The sequence below is a fragment of the Mastomys coucha genome, unplaced genomic scaffold, assembly GCF_008632895.1.
Source record: "Mastomys coucha isolate ucsf_1 unplaced genomic scaffold, UCSF_Mcou_1 pScaffold23, whole genome shotgun sequence".
NCBI classification, from domain to species: Eukaryota; Metazoa; Chordata; class Mammalia; order Rodentia; family Muridae; genus Mastomys; species Mastomys coucha.
In genome coordinates this window covers 42,740,155-42,761,382 of record NW_022196906.1, presented here as the reverse complement: position 1 = coordinate 42,761,382, position 21,228 = coordinate 42,740,155, and the positions used below count along the sequence as shown (strand labels likewise).

Sequence of the window (21,228 nt, the reverse complement as noted above, 5' to 3'; positions counted from 1 at the left end):
TGGGGTTTTGTTTACAGCAAGTGTCATATGTGATGCTGCAGGGTTTCATGCTCATCCCTAGAGGATAAGTGCCCCCTCCCCACATCGGCCCACCTTAGAGTCACTGAGTATATACTCAGAGGTCCCAAAGCCTTCAAGGCTTCACTTCAGGCTAACTGAACTGAGAAAGTTGGGGACATTCTTTGCAGGTCATTGTATTAAACAGTATTTTCCCACCAGCTCTCTTCTAACCCTTCACCTCTAACCTGTGTAACGCGTAGTCCCCCGCCCCACATCCCAGTACACACATCTCTATGTATGTCAGTGTAGCATGACTGGAGAACTCATCCCATCGACTCTTCTGGATCCCACCCAGCTTCATCCTACACGCTACAAGCCCCCCCCCCATCCCAATTTATTCTATAAATTCGTTTCTACATTATGTCTATCCACTTACATGGCTTTTGTGTTTTTTAATACTGCTAATGTTTATCATTTGCCCAACAGGCTCGACAGATTCTGCTTCCTGTAGAGCATTGAGGCTTTAGAGCCCCCTCGTTGCTAAGTAGCAGTCTCTCTGTACTGTAATGGGCTGATTTTGTATTCTGTTCAGCGCTGTATCTTATTTTTGTATGCAAGACAAAGTGTTTTGATGGAGGACGATTGCAGCAGTGTCTGGAGGCTGTTTGGAGTTTTATGGGCTGTACAGTACACTGTGTGCTCTCCGAACAGAACACAGGCTGTTGAATTTTGGATTGGATTTGTCATCCCCCCCCCCCCCCCCCCCCCCCCGCCCCGAGAGGAGCCTGTCAGATAGAACATGACTTCAAGGGTGGAAGAAAGAAAGTGGGAATTATGTAATATCTCTGTCCTTTCTCCCTCTTTCTGTCTCTCACTCTCGCTCGCACTCTCTCTCTCTCTCTCTCAATGATCTCTCCATCCCCCAAAAAGGTGGCACACCCCTTTCCCATTGCAGCATGATTTTGCACAGCTAGGTGGTGATGTTCTTATTAGGAATGAATAGTGCCCTAGAGGAGAGGGTGGGACATCTGTCCGTCTGCTGTTCATTCGGAGTCTTTCTTTGCTCCTTCCATCATGTCTAGGTTCTGGGCCCCTTTATTAGCCCTTGATTTTTGTCTAAGGATAAATAGAATCTCATGAGGAGCTGCAGGGCAGGGCTGTTTTCGTGGGATGGACCTGAAAGCAATGAGGTTTACATATTCTCAAAGTCCTCATGTCTTTGTTGGGCTTCCTGCATACGCCTCGGCCCCCCCCCCCCACCCCCCGCCCTGAAGTGTGTTTCTGGGTGGACTCCCATGACTGTCTTTTCCTCTAGCCTCTGCTCCCTAGTCCTTGAGCCAGCAGGGCCGGTGTTGTTGGAGTCCAGGTCCCGGCCAGTCCCTGCCACCTTGCTGTTGCTGCTCCTCCCTGTGCTCCCCGCAGGGGTCGGGTCTCTGCCTTCCTCCCTCCGCAGGTGTTTATTTTGTGTCTCTCTGCTTCCGCCTCCTCCCCCAATCTCCTTCCATCTCACTTCATCTCTTTGGCACCGTCCTGTGTCTATGTCAGCCGCAGCCGCTGCTTGACACGGCTGCGTGTTTTCTGTCTCCCTTCCCATGTCTTCATCTGTCTCTGTCACCGTCTGCCTTAGCCTGCCTTCTCTCATCTGTCTGTTGGTCTGTCTGTCTCCTTTCTTAACTACCTACCCTAAGTATTCCTGAGCTTGGAAGATGGACAACAGTCAGAGTGGGGAACTTAGGTCATTCTGGCCCAGAGGCCTGGTGAGGACTCTTACACACCTGACTGGAGAGAGCTTGAGACACATGAAAGCTTACACGTGCTTGTGCCTCACTTTGAAACAACAAGAGTGGGTTTGCTCAGCCATGACTTCAGTTCTGCGGAGGTCCTCTTATACACTATTTTTAAGTGGAGTTGGTAGACAGAAGAACAGGCTTAGGTTTACAAGGTCCTTATTGGACACCGCTTTTCAGAATCCCATCACCAGAGCCCATGCTGACACAAGTATGCACTGTGTACCTACCAGAGAGCATGGAAGCCTCCAGCCAGACCTTGCTAATTCTCCTGTACTTGTGATCTGGGAAAGTGCTTGGATTGGTATTTTTGAATCAGTGACCATCCTGTAGCTAAAGTAAAGTGTCTCAGTGGGTAAAGGCGCCCACCACAAGCCTAGTGGCCTGAGTTCAGTCCCTGGAACCCATGTGAAGGTGGAAGGAGACCGGACCTTTTGCAGAGTATGTGTTGAATGTCTCTGTGCCTGAGAGAGGGAACCTGGAGGTGATGGAGAGGCCTATAGAGCTCTAAGGTTTGCTCTGTGGGACTCACAGACTCAGCGGGTCCAGGCTAGGTAAGGGTAACCATGGACAGGTGTTAAGTTAAGAAGTTAGCTCCTTGTTGGATGGAAAGTCTGGGAGAAATGGCCAAAAATGAGAATCTTCACCAGACACCGTGCGCACATGTGTTTGTGTGCATGAAACTATGAGGGAAAAAAAGAGACTGAGACCAAGCATCTACATGAAATACTGAACATTGTTCCTTTGCTGTAATGGGTCCACACAGGCCATTACCTTGAAGATTTAAAAACAAAATGAGCTCATGATATCTAGCGACTGTCACCGACATTTATGCTTGATTGCAAATCCCGCTTTACCTTTGAATTTCGGCTTCATTGTTGGTTGTTAATTTTTGGATGTTGATGACACGCGCGCGCGCACACACACACACACACACACACACACACACACACACTTACCTACCTACCTACGTTGGATTTCTACAGGAACAAGTTATATGGATGAATGGATAGGAGTGTTTCTCAACAAGACCCCAGTGAAGAACCTTTTCATTTTCAAAAAATAGCCTCTGACCTTTCAGGCCAACCAAGCAGTTTCCTTGAGGAGTCCAGAGCGCCAAGGCCGAGACTCTGCGTTGACTTTGGCGAGGGGCAGGGGCAGCAGAAGTTTGGATTTTTTTTTAATTTAATAATTTGGGTTTCCTATGAATGGTTCTGTGCGGTGTGCAGTAGTATGCATTTTCATAACTGTCTCTTCCACTTTGGATAGAGGAAGGGAGGGGAAAAACAACGGCAGCAGCCTTCTGTGGGCAAAGGAAGAAAACAAGAGAATGGGGCAGAGAACAGGCTAAATTTAAAATTGTAATTGGCTGACTTCCACTGGCTTGCGGGTGTTTTAATGACTCATAATAACTTCATTTAAAACCAGCTGAGCAGAAAATAGATTGGAGAGGAGCCTCGGGCCATTATGGATTTGTTTTTTTTGACAAGCTCGGTTTTCAGCAGCCAGGAAGGCTCTCAGGGCTCGGCTGCTTCTCTCTGTCTCTCTCTCTGTCTCTCTCTCTGTCTCTCTCTCTCTCTCTCTCTCTGTCTCATGACTGAGAGTATGTGTGTGTATACACACACACACACACACACACACATATAACCAGAGATAACAGTTTCTTTTTCTTTTTAACTCTTCCCCCTTTTAATTTTTTTTTAACTGATTAAAATAGATGCCTTGGGGTATTATTTTAGCATTTTAGAATCCCTGCTCCCACACCCACTTTTGATGTGGTAAACAACATAAATAAAATTGTTTTGGAGATGATTGAATTAATTAGGTAGTAAACAACTCCAAAGCACAAATTCCCTGGGTCGGTTTGGTTCCACCCTCTTCCATATTTCCCCAGCCCTCTCCTCCCCCTCAGCCCCTCCTCCCAGAGGACCATCCTCCCTTCCCTCAGCCCCTCCTCCCAGAGGACCATCCTCCCTTCCCTCAGCCCCTCCTCCCAGAGGACCATCCTCCCTTCTACTGGGCACGTCTCCTCTGTCACAGAGGTAGCTGTTCTGTGATTCACCTGCCCCACACAGATCACTGAGATTATGATGGGACTGGTTCTGTCCAGGGAGTTGTAGGAATTGTCAGAAGAGGCTCTGACCTGTCTATAGTTGTTTCTAAATAAAATCCTGCCTGTTTCCCATGCTAGGAACAGAGCCAGGACCAGAGACCTACTCCCTTCTTTCCTATCTTTTGAAAGTCAACCTGCTCAGCCTTAAGGTGCGCCTAGCTGGGCAGCGCAGGAGGCCTCTTCCATCTTATTGGTTTCAGTCCTCCTCCATCTGATTGTCCTCAGCCATCTGCTCTCCCCTCCTGTAACCTGTCGCCTTCTTAGTTCAGCAGTTTTTTATTTGCTTCTTTCTCCCTTTCATGTACTAGGACCTAGGCTTCCTGGGGACATGTGATTCGTGTATTTCTGTGTTTGCCCAGGCCACCTAGCCTAGGAACTGGAATGGAGGGTAGACCCTGGGTTTTTGTATAAATGGGTGGGAGTGGGGCAGGAAAAGCAATGGAGGTGCTCCTTTGCTGCCTCCAGCCCTGGGATCAGCTGTCTGGACCAGAAGAGGGAGGCAGAGACCTTATCAGTAGCCTGTTTCCTTGCCCCTCTACAGCCTAGCACACAGTAGGCAATCAGTAAATATCTACTGAATAAATGAATGGCTTTGAGTGCATGGTAGTGGACTGGGACACAGAGAAAGGCACATTCACTTGTGCCTGCTGTGTTCCAGCATTGTGGAGTGCTGGTTTTTTGACAGCTCTGACACTCGGGTGCTATTTTATAGATGAGGACACTGAGGCTTAAAGCATCTACTGCTGAGCCTGTCTAAGAAAGCTGGGGTGGGAGATTGGGCAGAGCTGGCTCCCACCTAAATCTCTCTACTGTTGACTGTCAGAATGTTTGCTTTTCTGTCTGTGGGGATCCTGGCGCCTTAGAGATTGGGGAGGTGAGACTGGAGAGCAAAGCCTAGGAAGGCCTAGTCTTTGGAGACGCTGAGGTAGGAAGCACCTTATTGGATGCTGCTGCTCCATTTGGCCAGCCACCAGGAGCAGGTTTGGCTTATTAACCTTTCCTGCTGGGCCAGGGCAATGTGTGTTCGATGGTTGCCTGACCTGGTCGCTCTTCTGCGTTGCTTTGGAGAGCTGGAGGAAGATGGTTCATAGGTCAGTCAGCATGTAGCTTCACTTTCTCGAGAGCTTGACAGCGGCGTGCCCTTTGTCCTCTCCATCACTGGGCCCCAATGGAGAGGAGGGAGAGAAAGACAACTACCTATGGTCTCATATCTTCTCTTGGGGAAGGCACCCTGGGGTCGGGTGTAAAAGGCATAGTCACCATGGGCTGCCACTCCGAAAGGAAGGAGCGTGCGGGATCCTCCTAACCCCGTAGACGCCCAGCAGGTGAAGTGTGACTTATCACGAAGGTGTAGTCTCCATGGCCTTTCAGACCTTGTCCAGCAGAGCTGTGTTCTTTGTCACAAGACTGTTTTGTCTACTATAGAACAACCTTGGCGTGGTGGTGGTGGTGGTGGTGGTGGTGGTGGTGGAATCTTCTCTGGAGAGGTGAAATCGTCACCTAGTGGTAGCCTACACTGTGAAGGTTGGTCAGCACAGGAACTCCCTTGAGGTGCTATTCTGGACCCCACTCACATGTGGCTGTGTTTTAGAGGGAGGAGAGCAGATACCACATGGATGAACTCAGCTGTTAGCAGCTGGACAGAGGGCCAGTGTGTGCAGACCCAGGCAGGGCAGATGAGAGTTCCTGCTACTGTCCTTACCTGCCTCCTGCTAGTGAACTAGCTGAAAGGATATCATGAGCCTGTGAAAGGAAAGGTGTTTACTGTCCCCACAAGAGAGACGAATGGCCGCCATGGGAGTTTGGAGCTATGAGACTATCCCTCAGATGGGGAGCCAGGGGGGCGGGGGGAGGAGGTGTAGGAAAATAGTCCAGACGATAGCTGGCGATATTTAAATGGAGGGAGGGGGATGAGGGAAGGGATTGTCTTACTTTTCCATGGTTAAGGGAACAAGAATGTCACTGAGCTAGAACCAGCCTCCCAGACACCTCTGTGCTTCTGCCTCTGGTGTCCACAGTGAACATCAAAGGTTTATAATCCACCTGAAGGTCCCTGGGTACCTGAATGTATAGTGGTCCTTCCTCGTTGAGAAGCACTCCAGTGAAAACGAAGACTGCCTGGTGTGGGTGAGTGGGAACCCAGCACTTGAGAGGCAAAGGATTGAGAATTACAGGCCTGGTTTGACATTAGAAGACTGAGAACTGGGAGTTCGCTCTTTAGTAAGAGTACTTACCCAGCATGCACAAGGAGCTACAGGAAATCTCAAGCAAACCAAGAGAGGGAGAGATAGGTAGATATGAGAGGGGTTCTGCAAGCTTCAGCCTATGAATGCAGCGCTTACAGCATTGCCCCTGGGTGAACTGAAGCTACTGGGTCACCCTGAGGACAAATGGAGAATCTATGAGGGCTTCTCCCAGGTAAATGTCACCCTAGACCCCAGACCCCAGACCCCAGACCATCTCCTTAGGTCACATGGCAAATGCCCTTATGTGTGCATGGTAAGACTGGGCTGCCTCCTTCGGAATGAAGGCAGGACCAAGGGCTTCTGTGAGGACTTGGCTAGATCCGGGATTCAGTATGGTACACGTGCCTCTTCTAGACTCAGCCCCCTTATCCTGGCCCCCTGTTAGTTGGCACACTCCTTTCTCTTTCCCCAAGCCAAGCCCATTTGGGACAGAAGTCTTTTACTTGCCAGAGAAAAAGAAAAAAAAAAATCCAAGTTCTATACTTTTCATTAGGTAGTTGGGATAAAAAGCCTTCTGGGGTAGGCGGATTAAAGCTCGTCGCTCTCTGGCTGGCTATTAGAAGCTAATTGAGCACCTAGAGCTCGTTGGCACCGAGTTCTGCTGGCGTAATTATGCAAGGCCACAGTCATTTCAGTAACAAGGTAACTCGAGGTAAAGAGAGAAGAATGCCCTGAAACTTTTGATTTTTCCAGAGTCTTCCTCAGTTGCTTTCCTTAAATGAGCCTTGGGACAGACAAAGCCCGGATATGAGACTTTTGGGGTAAGCTGTTGTCTTGGGTGACAACTCTCCCCAGCCTGAGTTCTTCCATGGAAACAGCCCAGGATGTCTGGTAGAGCCCTGCTGTGAGCTGCTTTGGTGTTGATTGAGGTTTGGGGTCTAGAGTCACACGTTGTGGAGAGGAGGATGCAGAGAAGTATCCTCCACTTGGGAGGTAGATGACCCAGCATTAAAGAGGCTGAAAAAGGAGCACAGAGACTCGCAGGGCAGTGTCATCCTCAGGCATAGAGGGCAGAGCCAGACACAGGCCCCGTAATAAGGTAGATGGTTTTTGTGACTGTCTAGACATCTGTTCAGTGTAGGTGGGTAAGGTGTTAGTCTAAAAGACTAGGAACAGCTGGACACTTACTGATGTCTGAAGGATTCTGTACTGTAGGCTTATTGATGACATCTTTCCATTGAACCCTGTCTCTATCCAGAGTCAGGAGCTATGCGTGGGGCTGCTCCCCTCAGGGCTTGGGCTCAGTAGGTGTCAATTGGACCTTGAATATGTTTTGGAAGGAGCCCTAGGGCATGGCCATGATCCTGTCCTCTGGGTGGCCCTGCCTGGCCTCTGGCCTGCCACCCATCAGCATTGAATCATGCCCCTAGGAGAACAGCATGTAACTAGGCTTCCTAATATAGCCCTTGCCCTGCAAGGTGACAGGAAGTCATTGTCACTCAGGCACTCCATCTTCTGACACCACATGGCTGGCCTGGCTCTCTTCTTTCACTTGTCAGTCCTACACAGCTATGAATTCTGCTCCAGGGGCCTCTGCAAAGCTGGGTTTTCTTTTCATTTAAAGAGAGCCATTTCCCCAATGCTGTTTTCAAGCCTCTGTCTTGAGTCTCTGGCCTGGACTGAATTGTTCCCACCATCTCCACAATTATAAAGTTTGTCACAGTCAGAGGCTGGCTGAATGGAGGCAGAAATGTGGTGTTTGGTTAAATTGTAAAATTAGCTAGGAAAGTTAATGGAGCATTTCTGCCTCTTGCCTTTCAAAAAGCAGGAATCTTAAGGAGGGGCTTCTTCAGGTACCTTGCTCAAGAAGGAAAGGGGTGGGGGTGGGGTCCAGCCTGGCAAGGTGGCACATGCTTAGAATTTCAGCGCTTAGAAGTTGAGACAGAAGGATTATCATGAGTTTGAAGCTGACTGAGACTGCATAATGAGCATGTCAGGCTTTCCAGGATTGTCTTAACAACAAATATAGAAGGAAAGAGGGCAAGGAGCTTTTGGCTTACCAGACCTTGGTAAGACCTCTTTCCAGTCCATATTTCGTGTCCATTTTATGGATGGAGCCATGCTCGTTTCTTGTCTCAGCTTTCCGAGCTACCACCTCTCCAGCGTCCAAGTTCACGTGGTACCGCTTGCCCACTTGCAAATGCTGACCCTCATGCTCTGGAAGTCACAGTCTCAGAGGTGCATGTGGAAGCGCTGCCAACAGTCTATTTTCTGCACGCACCAAATTCGCAGGTCCTCTAATTACACCAAACAAACCGCTCTGTTTTCAAGCAGCAATTCGATGTCATTTTAGTTGTCAGGAGCACTTTAATAACGCTATGGGCTTCACCCTGGATATAGTCTGTCCGCACCCCTTGAACCTTTTGTATAGTGTGAACCAGAAACCACCAGTCATGTTTTCCCCCAGGTTGGGGAGATGGACATTAATTGTGACAGGCAATATTTTTGTTTTGAGATGTGTGGCGCCTTGAGCCTTCTGAATTTTGAGCCTGAAGCTGGCAGTCCTAGGGTTGTAATGTAACACCTCAATTATGGTGTGTGTGTGTGGAGGGGGGAGGTCAGGGAGCCAGACTCTGAAACCTACAAGGTTCCTTAGATCCATGGCTGGAACCACAATTAGGGTTTCAGAAACACCAAAGGCAAGCCAATGAGTGTCATTTCTAGCCGGTTTGAACTTTTTACTACTCCCTAACATCAGAAGCACCCTGCTAGAGAGCTCACTTCTTGTCCTCAATAAAGCGATTAAGTTGAATGGGTGTTGGGGAGTTTTTAGGCTGAGAAGGGCTAAAAATAGGCCCGCTCTGTTTTCTGAAAGCCACAGCAGGCCTGGAAAGGCTGGAAGCCTCAAGGTGCCACTGAGGGGTTCGGAGGGAGGGAGAGGGATGGCAGCAGGCCCTTGGGGTACAGGGTCTGAGGTGGGATGGTGGGAGTAGAGGCAAGGAGATCAGGGGAAGGGGCTTGTCCCAGCTGCCTCTAAAATGCTGTCACAACAGCAAAAATGGTGTAGTTGCGTCTCTCTCCATTTGAAGAATCCTCCAGGAGAGAGGGGATGGGGAGAGAAAATGAAGATATTAATTCTAAATGATTGTCAGACCCAAATTTTAGAATGGATCACTAGGCCTAAGTTTAACCTATTTAGCACTTACCCTGTGACATCCGCTGTCCTGGGTAAAGGGTTCCATTACGGCAGTGAGTAAATGCTCTCGAGTGTTATCAGAGAAGGTAGGGGTGTGGGAGCCCTGAGAGCCAAGAATGGGGGAGGGGGTGCTTTCACCAAAGCCTTGATGTACCAGGAATGCCCAGGAGTGACACAAAACGACTTTTTGGTAACCGAAGGTCAACCAAGACAACCATGTGTGCTTTAGTCTTTTGAGAGTGGTGTCATTTGTTAAGGTGAGAGCCCATGTTTCTCCTTGCGGGATTACTGTTGTTTCTTGACAGGACATCTTGGTACTGTAGATGCGAGAAGGAGGAGATGTTGGAGGAGACACTGGGGTGATGTGGGTGTTGCTTCCTAGTGGCATTTCTAGAAGAGAAGAGCTGTTATTGGGGCTTGTGGAGCTCACGGTCAAAGAACAGTACAGAATGGGCCTGCCTGTGCCCTAGCCTAACAGTGCTGTGGCGATCATACTGGAGTGTCTGCAGCCTTCAGAAAGCCGGTGTCATGCCAAGTGTTGAAATATGATTATTACTTAAGGGGAATTTAGCGCGCGCACGCACACACACACACACACACACACACACACACACACATGGTTGCAAGTGGCATTGAAGAGAGATGGAAGGAGTAGGGAGACAGTAGAAGATTCTAGAAAGAGAGGGGTGAGAGAATTGTCTTTACAGAGATCCCAAAGAATCTACACGTTGTGAGAAGACAAGGCATCCTTCTTGGTGAGAAAAGAAGAAACCACTTGGAGGAAGGGAGGACCAGCGTGGTCCTGCAGGAGGGAGGTGTCCCACCTCCGGAACATAAGTCCAAACTGAGTGGGAGTGTCAGAGAATGCTGGGATCGTGTCAATGGCACACACAAGCTTGAAGGTTCATAGGATAGGCATTGTACTAATCCTGGCTTGGCATCTTTGGAATGGCCCTGGTTTCTTTCCTTCCTTCCTTCCTTCCTTCCTTCCTTCCTTCCTTCCTTCCTTCCTTCCTTCCTTCCTCCCTCCCTCCCTCCCTCCCTCCCTTCCTTCCCTTCTTTTCTTTTTTTAATTTTTGGCAGGGTTTTACTATATAGACCAGGCTGCCCTCAAATTCCCAGGGATTCCCCTACCTTGCCCTCTGAATGCACATACCTGCTGGTTTTCTTTTTTTCTACTGTCCCAGAAGCCTTGTGAATTTGACCCTGAGAAGCATGGTCCACGAATACAGGTGTGTTTATGTGCTCACATGCGTGCATCAGGATATCAGCCTGGGACCAAGTAGTCTGAGGGTTCGGCAGGAGTGTGGTATTTAAGGATGATAAGAGGAGGTCAGAGGCTCAGGTGACAGATGACTTCGGGGATGCTTGGCGCCAGGAGAAGTCCCTCTCACTTCTCTGAACTTCTTACCTGAACATCCCAAAGTGTGCTCATCAGGGAAGATGTGTAGAGTTTGTGGTTTTTTTATTTTTTATTTTTGGTATCCCATAAAATGGCTGAAATTTCTGTTGTTGTTTCCCTAGTTTTAAAAAAGAACCTAGCGAAGATGGCAATGCCAACTCCCTTAGATAAAACTGCTCCCAACACCTGAAAGTCCTATGTCCCTGGTGCTCAGGACTCAGCCTGTGACTTTTTTGGTGCATCCTGAGTCCTGGCTAATGATTGCTCCAGCACCGGACTCTGGTCCCTCTGTTCCATCAATCTACCTGATAGATCAGAGTATTTACACCAGGGAGAATTCTCTGCTGAATGGAGGGTCCCAGCCCTCGATGAATACAGCCAGCCAGCCCTCCCAGTGCGAAGGCTGTGAGCCGTCACATCCCCTTTTGTACACATATCAAGCTTTCTTGAGAACTTACAGAGGGAGAGGCAAGGCTCACCCTGCTCTAATAGCCCAGGCAGCGACAGAGATTTGTTATGAATTTTCTTCATTGGTTTTGGGGTCATCTTGTTCTTGAGCTGGTAATTTACCATACTACGTGAAGGTGTGGATTTGTCTTCCTTCCCAAGCAGTGGGATGTGTATACAAGAGCATCGAGGTACGGTCTCATCTACCCAAGCCATTCACTTTCAGGAATGGGCCTTTCCCTCAGGATTTGAGGATACAAGGGGAGGCACGAACCTAGGGCTTTTATTTGTCAGCTTGAGGTCATGAAACTCTAGTAATGATGACTTGGACACCTGCCCTGCACCAGGTTCTTCACTGTTTCTTATTTAAACTGCTGTATGAAGGGGAACAGTCTCCTTTAAAAGAGAGATGTAAGGCTTCAGAGTTTATAATGTGCCCCTAAACAATACAAGGAACCCAACCCCACAGCACTGTAGGCTTTCCTGGGCTTGACCATTAGCCTTGGTCCCCACCAGTATAATATGTGTGGAAGGATGTTTCACCCTTCACAGCCTTTAGAGTAGGAGTCAGTCATTCCTGGGCTTTGATTATCCAGTTATGGGAGTTGCTTGGTGGAAGTGGGTCAGAGACTATGGTCATGTGAGATGCTCAAAATCAGCACTCTTAGGGAGGAAGAGGAGGAGGAGGGTGTATGTGTTTGTGTGTGTGTGTGTGTGTGTGTGAGAGAGAGAGAGAGAGAGAGAGAGAGAGAGAGATCGATTAACCATCACATTTGGATTTTGTTTGAAATAAGTCAGTGGACTTGCATGTTACCTTCTAGGTAGCTAGAAGCTAATGATGATGTTAAAAGTTTCCCATGATGGTCACAGACTGGAGAGGCTTGTCTCTGACTTCCCAGACCCCATCTGTCCTCGTAACTGTTGCTTTGCCCTGGGGTCCCATAGGAAGCACAGTGCTTAGTAACACTTTTGCTGAATGAAGAATTATCAGAGTGGACAACTTCTCTCCTTTCTTTTTCTTTTCACTTTCCTGGGTTGAAGAAATGTCTCCTAACTGTTAACAGTTTGTCCCTGGTTCACAAAAGAAATAACTCATTCATTTAGGGTGATAGCTAGGAACGGTAGAACTGAGACGTGAACCTAGATTTCTTTGATTCTAGAGTGCATATTTTTAATAACATTACTATTCAGCTTTCTACTGTGTGTGTGAGTGTGTGTGTGTGTGTGTGTGTGTACATACCTTCAGGCTAGACTTTGATACTAAAAAACTATGGCAGAAGTTCTTTCAAAGCCTTTCTGGTTCAAGTGGGATGACTATAGGACAAAGTCTTGTTCTTTCTATGGGACCTGAGACAGAGACTAGAGGATTCCTGCAAAATCTGAGAACACTGGGTGCCATGCTTCTCCAGCTACAGTAGAACATTACTTGGGCATTGTTCCTCAGATCTAGCTGTGACTTAGTGTTGTCCCCAACCCATCCCAAGGTTTCACATTGTGCAGAGTGGACCCTGAGCTGTACCCAGAGTACCAGCATTTTCCCAACTCAACAGTTGGATCTACACATGGCCACCCTTAACTCACAGGACACCTGCCATACCCTGACACACATTTGGATTTCTGCACCCTCTCTTTGATTTGAGGCCTTGCATCCCTGACCCCTCTACCTCCTGTTCTACTGTGAGTATGGCCAGTGTCCCCACTGCAGTGTAGCACTAGAGAGCCACATCCTGGGCCACCCTGGGCCCAGTGGGCTTCCACTCAGTGCCATCTGCCCACCTTTCCCCCCCAACCCCCCCGCCCTCCCTTTTCTGTCCTGTGTCCCTTACAAAAACTGATCCTTCCCAGTTTTTGACTTTGTTGATAAAGGAGAAAGCGAGAGCTAGGGAGAGCCAGAGCTGGGTGTGAGGCTGCAGGCAGCTCTCTCCTGGAGTACACAGCTTCTTGAGGGAAGGAACACGAAGTGCTGGCCTTTGGAACTGGCAGCCGGCGTGCTGTTCTCTGTCTGATAAGAGGTACTGTAAATAAAACTGTACACCGTGGCCTGTTGTAAAATGCCCGAGTCTGTACTCATTGTTCTGACGGCTTGGGCTTTTTTGGGTCTGCTGTTCTGGAACACTCTGTACTTCCTTATGTAAGCAGGCATGCATATCTCATCAGAACATTCAAGATGTTTATTTTAAAATTGAGAGGAATTAAAAAAAAAAGGACACACTACTCACCATCAGATGCAGGCGAGGCACTAGGTGCCCCCACCCCCACCCCCTTAGCGGTTCCTTTTTCAGAGATTCTTATTAGCTGGGGGAGGGGGGTTGGGGAGGCTTTGAAGAGGGAGGGGTTTTTGATTTTTTTTTTTCTTTTCTTTTGGCTTCAGCCCTGTTTCCCTAGAGAGACATCCCTTTGCATCTGAATGTGTGCAGTATCTTTTACTGATTTCTAGATACCCAGGACTCTAACCCCTACTCCCAGACCCATTTCTGGTTAGAAAGATGAGAGAGAAGGTTCTATACTTTGCTAAAAAGACTAGGCCAGAGGAGAAGGCCACTATAGGGAGTGTCGTTGCTTCCCCTGGGCCTTACCTCTGCTGCCCTTGGAATCCTGGCACTTAGATAAAGCTTTGCGCTTTTGCTAGTGTCTTTGACTTGACTTGATTCCTGTGATCCAGGAATGTGGGGGTGGGTGGGGGTTCAAGGTGGGACAGTCCCCCTTTCCCTTTTCTGAAAACCTTAGACTAGTTCCAGCCTCAGACAGGCTGTAGTGTCTACTTCTTTTCTTCTCACCAAACCTTTACCTGATTTTATGCCTGCCTGTTGGCCTCTGTCTAACCTGGGTAGTACCTGGAAGTCGGGACATAGAAAAGTAGCTAATGGAAACCCTGGCTGTTCAGGCAACTCGCTACTTCAGTGTGATACGGAGAGCTTCCTTGGCATTTGGTATGTGGGGTCTGGGGGGGATCCCTGGGAATCTTGCAGAAGCAAAGATGTCTGTTTGTCTGTCTCTAACAATCAGGCTTATCAACCCCCAGGTAAACTTAGAGGTGAGGGCATCCCCCAAAGCAAATCACTGCCAGCCCTTGAGTGTCCATCCTGGTCTGCTGAGGGAAGTCTGCCTGAAGATGGGAATGTCCTGAAGGTTAGGGGCTTGCTGTTGTGAGGTACACAGAGGGCCAAGAGGAAATGGGATCCCCGCTTGTCTAACCTTTTCTTCTTTGAGCTTCCTGAGTCCCAGCCAGAAACAAATATGTCCTAGAGTTTCTACAAAGGATCTGTAGAGAACCCAGAAGGTAGAGAGTCAGGACTTTGCCACCCCCCAGGCAACAGCCTGGCAGCGTTCTCCATGCCCACAGTCTCCTTCCCAGAGCATTTGTATACCCCAATCTATCCCCATAGAGCTTCCAGTGTGCTGGGGAAGGCAGGAGAGAAACCGGAAGCAGACCCCACTGCAGGCAGCTGGAAGGGCTCATCTCTGGAAGATTTAAGACTTGAATAACTTGATGCTGAAGTGTTGGTCCTATGACAGATTTTTCTGTTCCTCTCAACAAAACAATTACTCCCTTTTAATTCAACAAGACAAGGCGTGTGTGTGTGTGTGTGTGTGTGTGTGTGTGTGTGTGTGTGTGTAGAGAGAGAGGGGGGGAGAGAGAGAAAGAGAGAGAATTTTGACATGCATCCTTACACACGTGAGACTCACCTTATACAAAATAAGTGGCCCTCAAATACTATTGCATTGAATCTCAGTAAAATCAATCATACTTTAATTGCAGCAAAGGCAGTGCTTGAAAGGAATGCTGGGTAGTGATGGGGTAGCTGCTGTGAACAGGTCCTCTGTCTCTACCCATAATCCACTTGACTCACCTGTGAGCTCTCTGAGGCACCTACTCTTCCTGATCCCATTTTACTGATGACATGGCATGCTTATGGTTAGCTTCTTGAGTGTCATTGCTGCTGAGTTCCTCTGCCAAATTTGAACTATTCCGTCAGACCCAGCTCCAAAGTCCTTTACCATAACACAATCACCGGGGGTGGGGGGAGGTATTAATGACGCCGGTGGTCTCTAAACAACAAGGAATTTCGTTTTTGTTAATATTTGGCATCTGTCTCCAAGAAACAATAAGTCAGTGAGATGGCAGGATGCGTAAAAGAACTTGTCACCAAACCTGAGGACCTCAGTCCTATCCCTGGGACCCACACGGTGAAAGGAGAGACCTGATTCCACATTCCTTCCATAGCATGCACTACCCCACAATAAATTAAAATGTAATAAATAAGTAAATAAATAAATAAAGTAATGAGAGTTAGATAGATAGGGTGAAACCCATTTTATAGCCAGGGAGCCATAGGTTCATTAAAGTGAGAAGACTTGAGTAATGTCTAGAGCATCAGGTGTCTGACTAAGGCCTGGGCCCAGTTCTCTTCCGTTCACTGTGACTGACAGAAAGGATTCTGTAGCTCCCTCTTCTTCCTGTTCCTGCCCCCTTTCCATTTCCCATCTCTGTCTCCAAGTGTCCCTTTTTCACCTCTGCCTGCCACTCCTCTCAGAGACTCCCACCTCTATCCAGCCTGCTCTCCTTGGCCTTTCCTTGCCAAGAGACAAATGTCCTTGTTTCTTCTGCTTCCTCTTCTCTACGTTTCCCATAAAGATGCCAACTCACCTTAGGCTGCTTCTCTGCCCTCCCTAAAAACACGAGCCCTGCCCTTTGTCCCTTCTCACCCAGCTTCTCTCTGTATCACACACGACTACCTCACTTGCTTTCTTCTCTTTCTTTTAAACTGCTTTTGAATCTTGATCATAAGCTCCGTGAGGACAGTGTCACCCACCTCCTGGCTTTATTGAAACAGCCTCATGTAGGAAGGATGGGGCAGTCATGACTATTGTGGAGCTGTGTCCCTGGAGTTCTTTTGGCTCTGGGCTGAGCCCCGGAGCATTTTGTATGGGTAAGTGTTGCTGCTAGGCCTCACCCTTGTTCATCTAGCACGGCCAATTTTGACACCCCATCCTCCAGCCTTCCCATTGATGCTTTCTAAATGTATCAAAGGCTGGATGATGTCACTGTAGTACATTTCAGGAATGGCCGTGTGGTTTATCCACATTTGAGTTGCTTTAAATGCAAGCCCGACATCATACTGAAGGCAGCATTGAACAACATATGCACAGTAAACAGGCAGAGACTGTCTTATTGATTAACAGATGAGGCCTCTATTATCGATCTAGGCTTGGCGAGGAAATTTATCACTTTTAATTTCAGGGCTGCCAAATATTTCTGCCTCTGAGCCAGCCATTAGAAAGACAATTTAACGTACAGCCTACTTGGGAGAAGGGATTTCATCTGACGAATTCTGCCCTGGTCTCAGATCCTCACCCTGGAGAGCCTGGGGTGCAAGTGTCTCTGGGAGGGGAGCCAGCAGTGGGAGCCATCAGCTGTGGTCCCAAGTGGAACATGGAGGCTGACTCAAAGTCCGTTGGGGAGAGCTTAATATTGTGACTTTGGGGAGTGTGGAGTGAGGGGAACATTGAAGGCCACCAGATATGGTCAGACTGAGGAAGTAGTCATTTAGTAGCTGCTGTGTGCTTGTCTGTTTTTTATCTTCGTCTGAACCCCCAGGTGATGGTGTACATTAGCCCTTCATTTCCTCCCTCCCCCTTCCTTTCTCTGCGCATTCACCATGAAAGTGAGATGCTCCCTACAGCCCCATTGATAGCTGTTTCTCAGAACCTCTCCATGCCATATCCCTTTGAAGCTCACAGCACTATTGGGTTCCTAACTCGATTAGGATTATGACTACGGGGCTCCAAAGCAATGGCAGAGCCCATGAGGTGCCCACCCCTCCCATTCTTTCTTCAGGGAGCGGTGAGAACAGATAGAGCCAAAGAGAATCAGATCCCTCGAAAATCCACAGAAAAATCATTGATGGCTAATGATTCAGGATAAGGGGAAGTTTCTCATTGCGAGGGAGCTGGAACTCCATCCAGCCCCACCTTCCCCATCCTGACCCTCTTCGCCTTTTGAAGCATTTCCTGTGTACTCCCTGCCTGGAACACAGATGAAAGTGGTCTTAGCTGTCACCTCCAAACATACAGACACCCCTTTTCCACCACCCTCATAGACATTTTCTTGGCTTTATTTTCAAAGCTCTGTAAGCCATGGGCCAGGTGCTTGGCCTGAGGATATCCTGTGGCTTTCAGGGACACCCAGAGGTTGCTGTCACCAGCTTCCTCCTGCCTCCAGGTAAAACTCAGCCCCAGTCACCTGAAGCACATGACTATAATTACTCTGAAGTCTCTTCAGGAACAACGTCTGTGCCCTGCAGTGCTTTCACGCCCTTTCACGCCCCTATTCAGTCAGTTCTTGTGCTGAGCACATACTAGGGTACCTATAGCCTGTTTGTTACTTGGGAATATAGGAGTCAGTGATGATGGGATCCTCCTTGCTCTACAGCCTGTACTCACCAGTGACAAGAACTGTTCTTTAGTGTTTAAGTCTCTGTATTTTGATTCTTACTTTTTAAGGCACAAATTTCTAAATCTTTGGACATCTATTCTTTGGACATAGATTTTTTTCTTCATAGCCCAGGATGACCTGGAACTCACCATGTAACCTAGGCTGGCCTTGAACTCATGATCCCTTCTACTTCATTTTCCTGAGTGTTAACCTTACAAGTCAGGCATGTACAATCATATCCGTCCTTGAATTTTTTTTAACAAGTATTGGAATTGTTTCTCCAAGTGCAGTTTAACATGAAGTCCTGATACCTAAAATGAGTCATGGGATTTGGTTTTGTTGAGTTATTTCCAGGGAGTGAGGTGCCTGGCCAATTATCTATAAGGCTTCTGTGTAGATGGAAGCCCAAAGAGGCTGACGATTAGGAAAATTAAGAGTTCAGAAGTCAGGTTGTAGAGGTGTACATCTGTGTCCTCCTCCATTCTATGTTACAGCTGGCACATCCCAAACCTCTTTGAGTTTGTGGTTATTCATCTGCTGAGTAGGGCTCAGTAGTGGCGTAGATGCCAGATGCTATTGTTAGGACCTGACATAGTCATGCATAGTCATCATTCAGCATCATGCCTGGTATATAGTAAATCTGTGGCAAATCTAGGTGGATTGAGAAGAGCAGTGGGGGCTGCAAACATGCAAAAAATATTGTCCGGCTCTTACAAGACTATAAGGTATACTTGGACACTTAACTAAGACCCTCAGATAGACATAAGGAAGAGTTCCACTTTGAGTGGAACGGAGCAGATTGGAAGAGACAGAATAGCAATGACTGGAGGATGTGCCCTTGATGCATGGTCTTGAACATGAAATGACATTGAATAAACAGCAGTGAGACTAGAACAGAGACACAAGCGGAGTCAGGAATCATTTAAAGAAGGTACTGAAGGACAGTCTGGTTGTGGAGTTGTTTGGCTCACTGGGTCAGATTATGGAAGACCCTGAGGTAAAAATGAAGGAATTGAGAACCAGTACAAATAGGAAGTTACTTATATAAAGAAGTGTGGGGAATTATATGACCTTCAATGGAAGGTCAGACCGTGTAAACCCAACCTCGAGTCTTCTAGTGTTACAGGCATGATACTGCAAGGGTCGGGATAGGTGAGGGTGATCCCACACAGTGGAGCGATGTATATTAAAGACATTTTGAAGAAAAAGCACCGAGCCTTCAAACTGGTGACCCTTAGATGACGTGCAGAAGATGACTGGGCCAGTGGTGTCATGTTTCATGCTGACATGGTGACACCGTTGCTTTGAGCTTTGTAAATATGGCTCTTGCTTGGCTCTAAGAACATTGATGGAGTTTAGATTGTCATAGGCTCCCACCATGAGTCAGGCAGATACGTCTGTAGACAAGATGATAATGGCTTCTCAGAGAGTCAGGCTCACCGAGTAACAGAAAGATGAGTCACCTTGCCCATCCCTGAAGGCACAGGTCTCAAAGCAGAGGATTCAGTGATGACTGGAGATTTAAGGTGTAAGGGATACAGGGAGGCAGAGATGGCATGGAAGAACCGGCACTGGTGCAGAGGAAGACAGCCCCTTCTGGGGGTCACCTCAGCTGAGGTGGCAGATAAAGCATGGGAGAGTATGCCAGCAAGAGCTGGATGCATCCTAGGAAGGAGTTTGGACATAGTTCTCAAAATACGGGGAAGATTTACAGGGGCGTTAAATGGCCAGGTGCAAGTGGTAGTTAATGAGTTAAATTTGCACGTACTGAGTCAGAGGGTATGGAGATAGATGTAATGTATATACTTTCTTGTGAGTTACAAGGCAACACTGCATGTCTCTCCTTGTTGGTGTCTTTTGCTCCCACCCACCTATCCATCTGACCTTTCATCATCATGAGGCATCTTACCTAGACTCTGTCTTAGTTTGTCTTAGTCACGCTGGTTTTATTTCTCCTCCTCTGGGAGGCCTGGATGGGTGGTCACCTATCCAAGGTAGCCTGCACTAGCTAGCCCTGGGGCTATGGATTATCTCTGAGTCTGAATCTTCACAGGTATTCTGGGTGTACCCAGGACACTTCCCACCCTCCGCACTATGGTTCTAATGTTAACCATTTCTTTCTTTCAGCGGGTGCCAAAGCCTTTGTGTGTGATCAGTGTGGTGCCCAGTTCTCAAAGGAGGATGCCCTGGAGACACACAGGCAGACCCATACTGGTGAGTGCCCCTGACTCCATTCCCCATACCCGCAAGTGCTCTAGCACGAAGGAGGTCAGGGTATTTGGTGATATCCTCTTTCTGCCAGATGTGGTATCATCACATCCAGGGTCTCTGTGGATGGGAGTGGGCCTGTGTAGACTCCTGTCCATGGGGCTGAGCAAGCGTTACAGATAGGACAGTTCTAAGACCAGCTTTTCTGAGTTAGGCCAAGATTCTGTCTGTAATAAGTCAATAGGCTTCCATCTTCCCAAGGTGTCTTGCACGATCTGCTGAGGCTGTAAGGATTCTGTGGTGTTGCCTAAGGTCCCCTCGCCACTAATGGTTGGAAACCTCTTCACACTCTCTGTGGTGAAGTTCAGAAGCCCTGGTGTAGTCACAGTGGCTGATCCTCCCTCTGAAACAGGTTGAGCCATCATCTCTAACCCATCCATCAACACACAGAGATGTCTTTGAACAGTGTTAACGGACAGGGATAGAGCTCTGCTGGATTCCAGGGTGCTGATTGCACAGTGTCAGCATCATCTCATCACCATGGTGGACAGCTCTGTTGCCATCGTGCCCAAAGTTCACGCCGGTTAGTTGTTGATGCTGTACCAGGCACTGTTCTCCTTTCTTTCCACGATCCCTCTTGGCTAGTCTCTCAGGAACCCTGCAAACTAACAGGGAGGCTATTCCTAGGTCAAACCTGAAGAAAGGGACTCTTAAAAGAGGGCAGGGGCTTGCTGAAAGCAGGATCGTTCAGAGGTTGAGGTTCCCAGGTTTCATCCGGACTGGGGCACTTCCTAAATGGAACTGAGGATTAATTACTTAGTCTTTTTTCATTTGGGTTTCCTCTTCGGTTAGGAAAGTCTATGGGTCTGTCAGGTAGTGCTTTGTGGAGATTTAATAGAACTATCTTACCTGAAGTGCTTCCTGGAGTGTTTGACTCCTAGTAGGTATTTAGCAGACAGTAGTTATAGATACACTTCAACAAATACCTTTTGCATTCCCACAGTGTGTCTAGACTGCCAGTGGAATTTAGAATATGGTAGCATAGGAGACAGACAATTCTGACTCTCAGGGAACTGAGGTTGCTGCTGGGACATAGTATGAAGGACAAGCATATGATACAGTGTCAATTGAAGTGGGTGTTGCCAAGAAAAAAAAATGAGCAGATGTGTGGGAGAAAATGAGAGGGAGAAAAGTGGTGTTTTGGATAAAATGGTCAGGGAAGAAGGCTTCTTTGAGGTGATGACGTTCGAGCAGAAGCCTGAAGTGAGGGATGAGCTGCTTAGATGCCCGTGGGAGTAGAGGGACCTGCACTTGAAAAGGTCTCAAGGCCAGGTAGGGGCTCATAATTTCAGACAAGCAGAATGAAGAACAGCAAGCAGAGTGGCCAGTGAGCCGGGAAATGGGGCCGACCTCTCGGCCCTGTAGCCTGGGCTTTGCTCTGTATGTGCTAAGA

General features: G+C 48.0%; 1 protein-coding gene across 2 annotated transcripts in view; it reads left to right on the top strand.

The window, feature by feature from the left end:
* The window catches only part of Zbtb16 (zinc finger and BTB domain containing 16), a 187,333-nt gene that overhangs the window by 101,653 nt on the left and 64,452 nt on the right, over positions 1 to 21,228 (top strand). For both annotated transcript variants that reach the window (XM_031343157.1, XM_031343156.1), the window contains exon 4: positions 19,695 to 19,781. In XM_031343157.1, the coding sequence (XP_031199017.1) occupies positions 19,695 to 19,781 (87 nt within the window). The remainder of the gene's footprint in view (positions 1 to 19,694; positions 19,782 to 21,228) is intronic.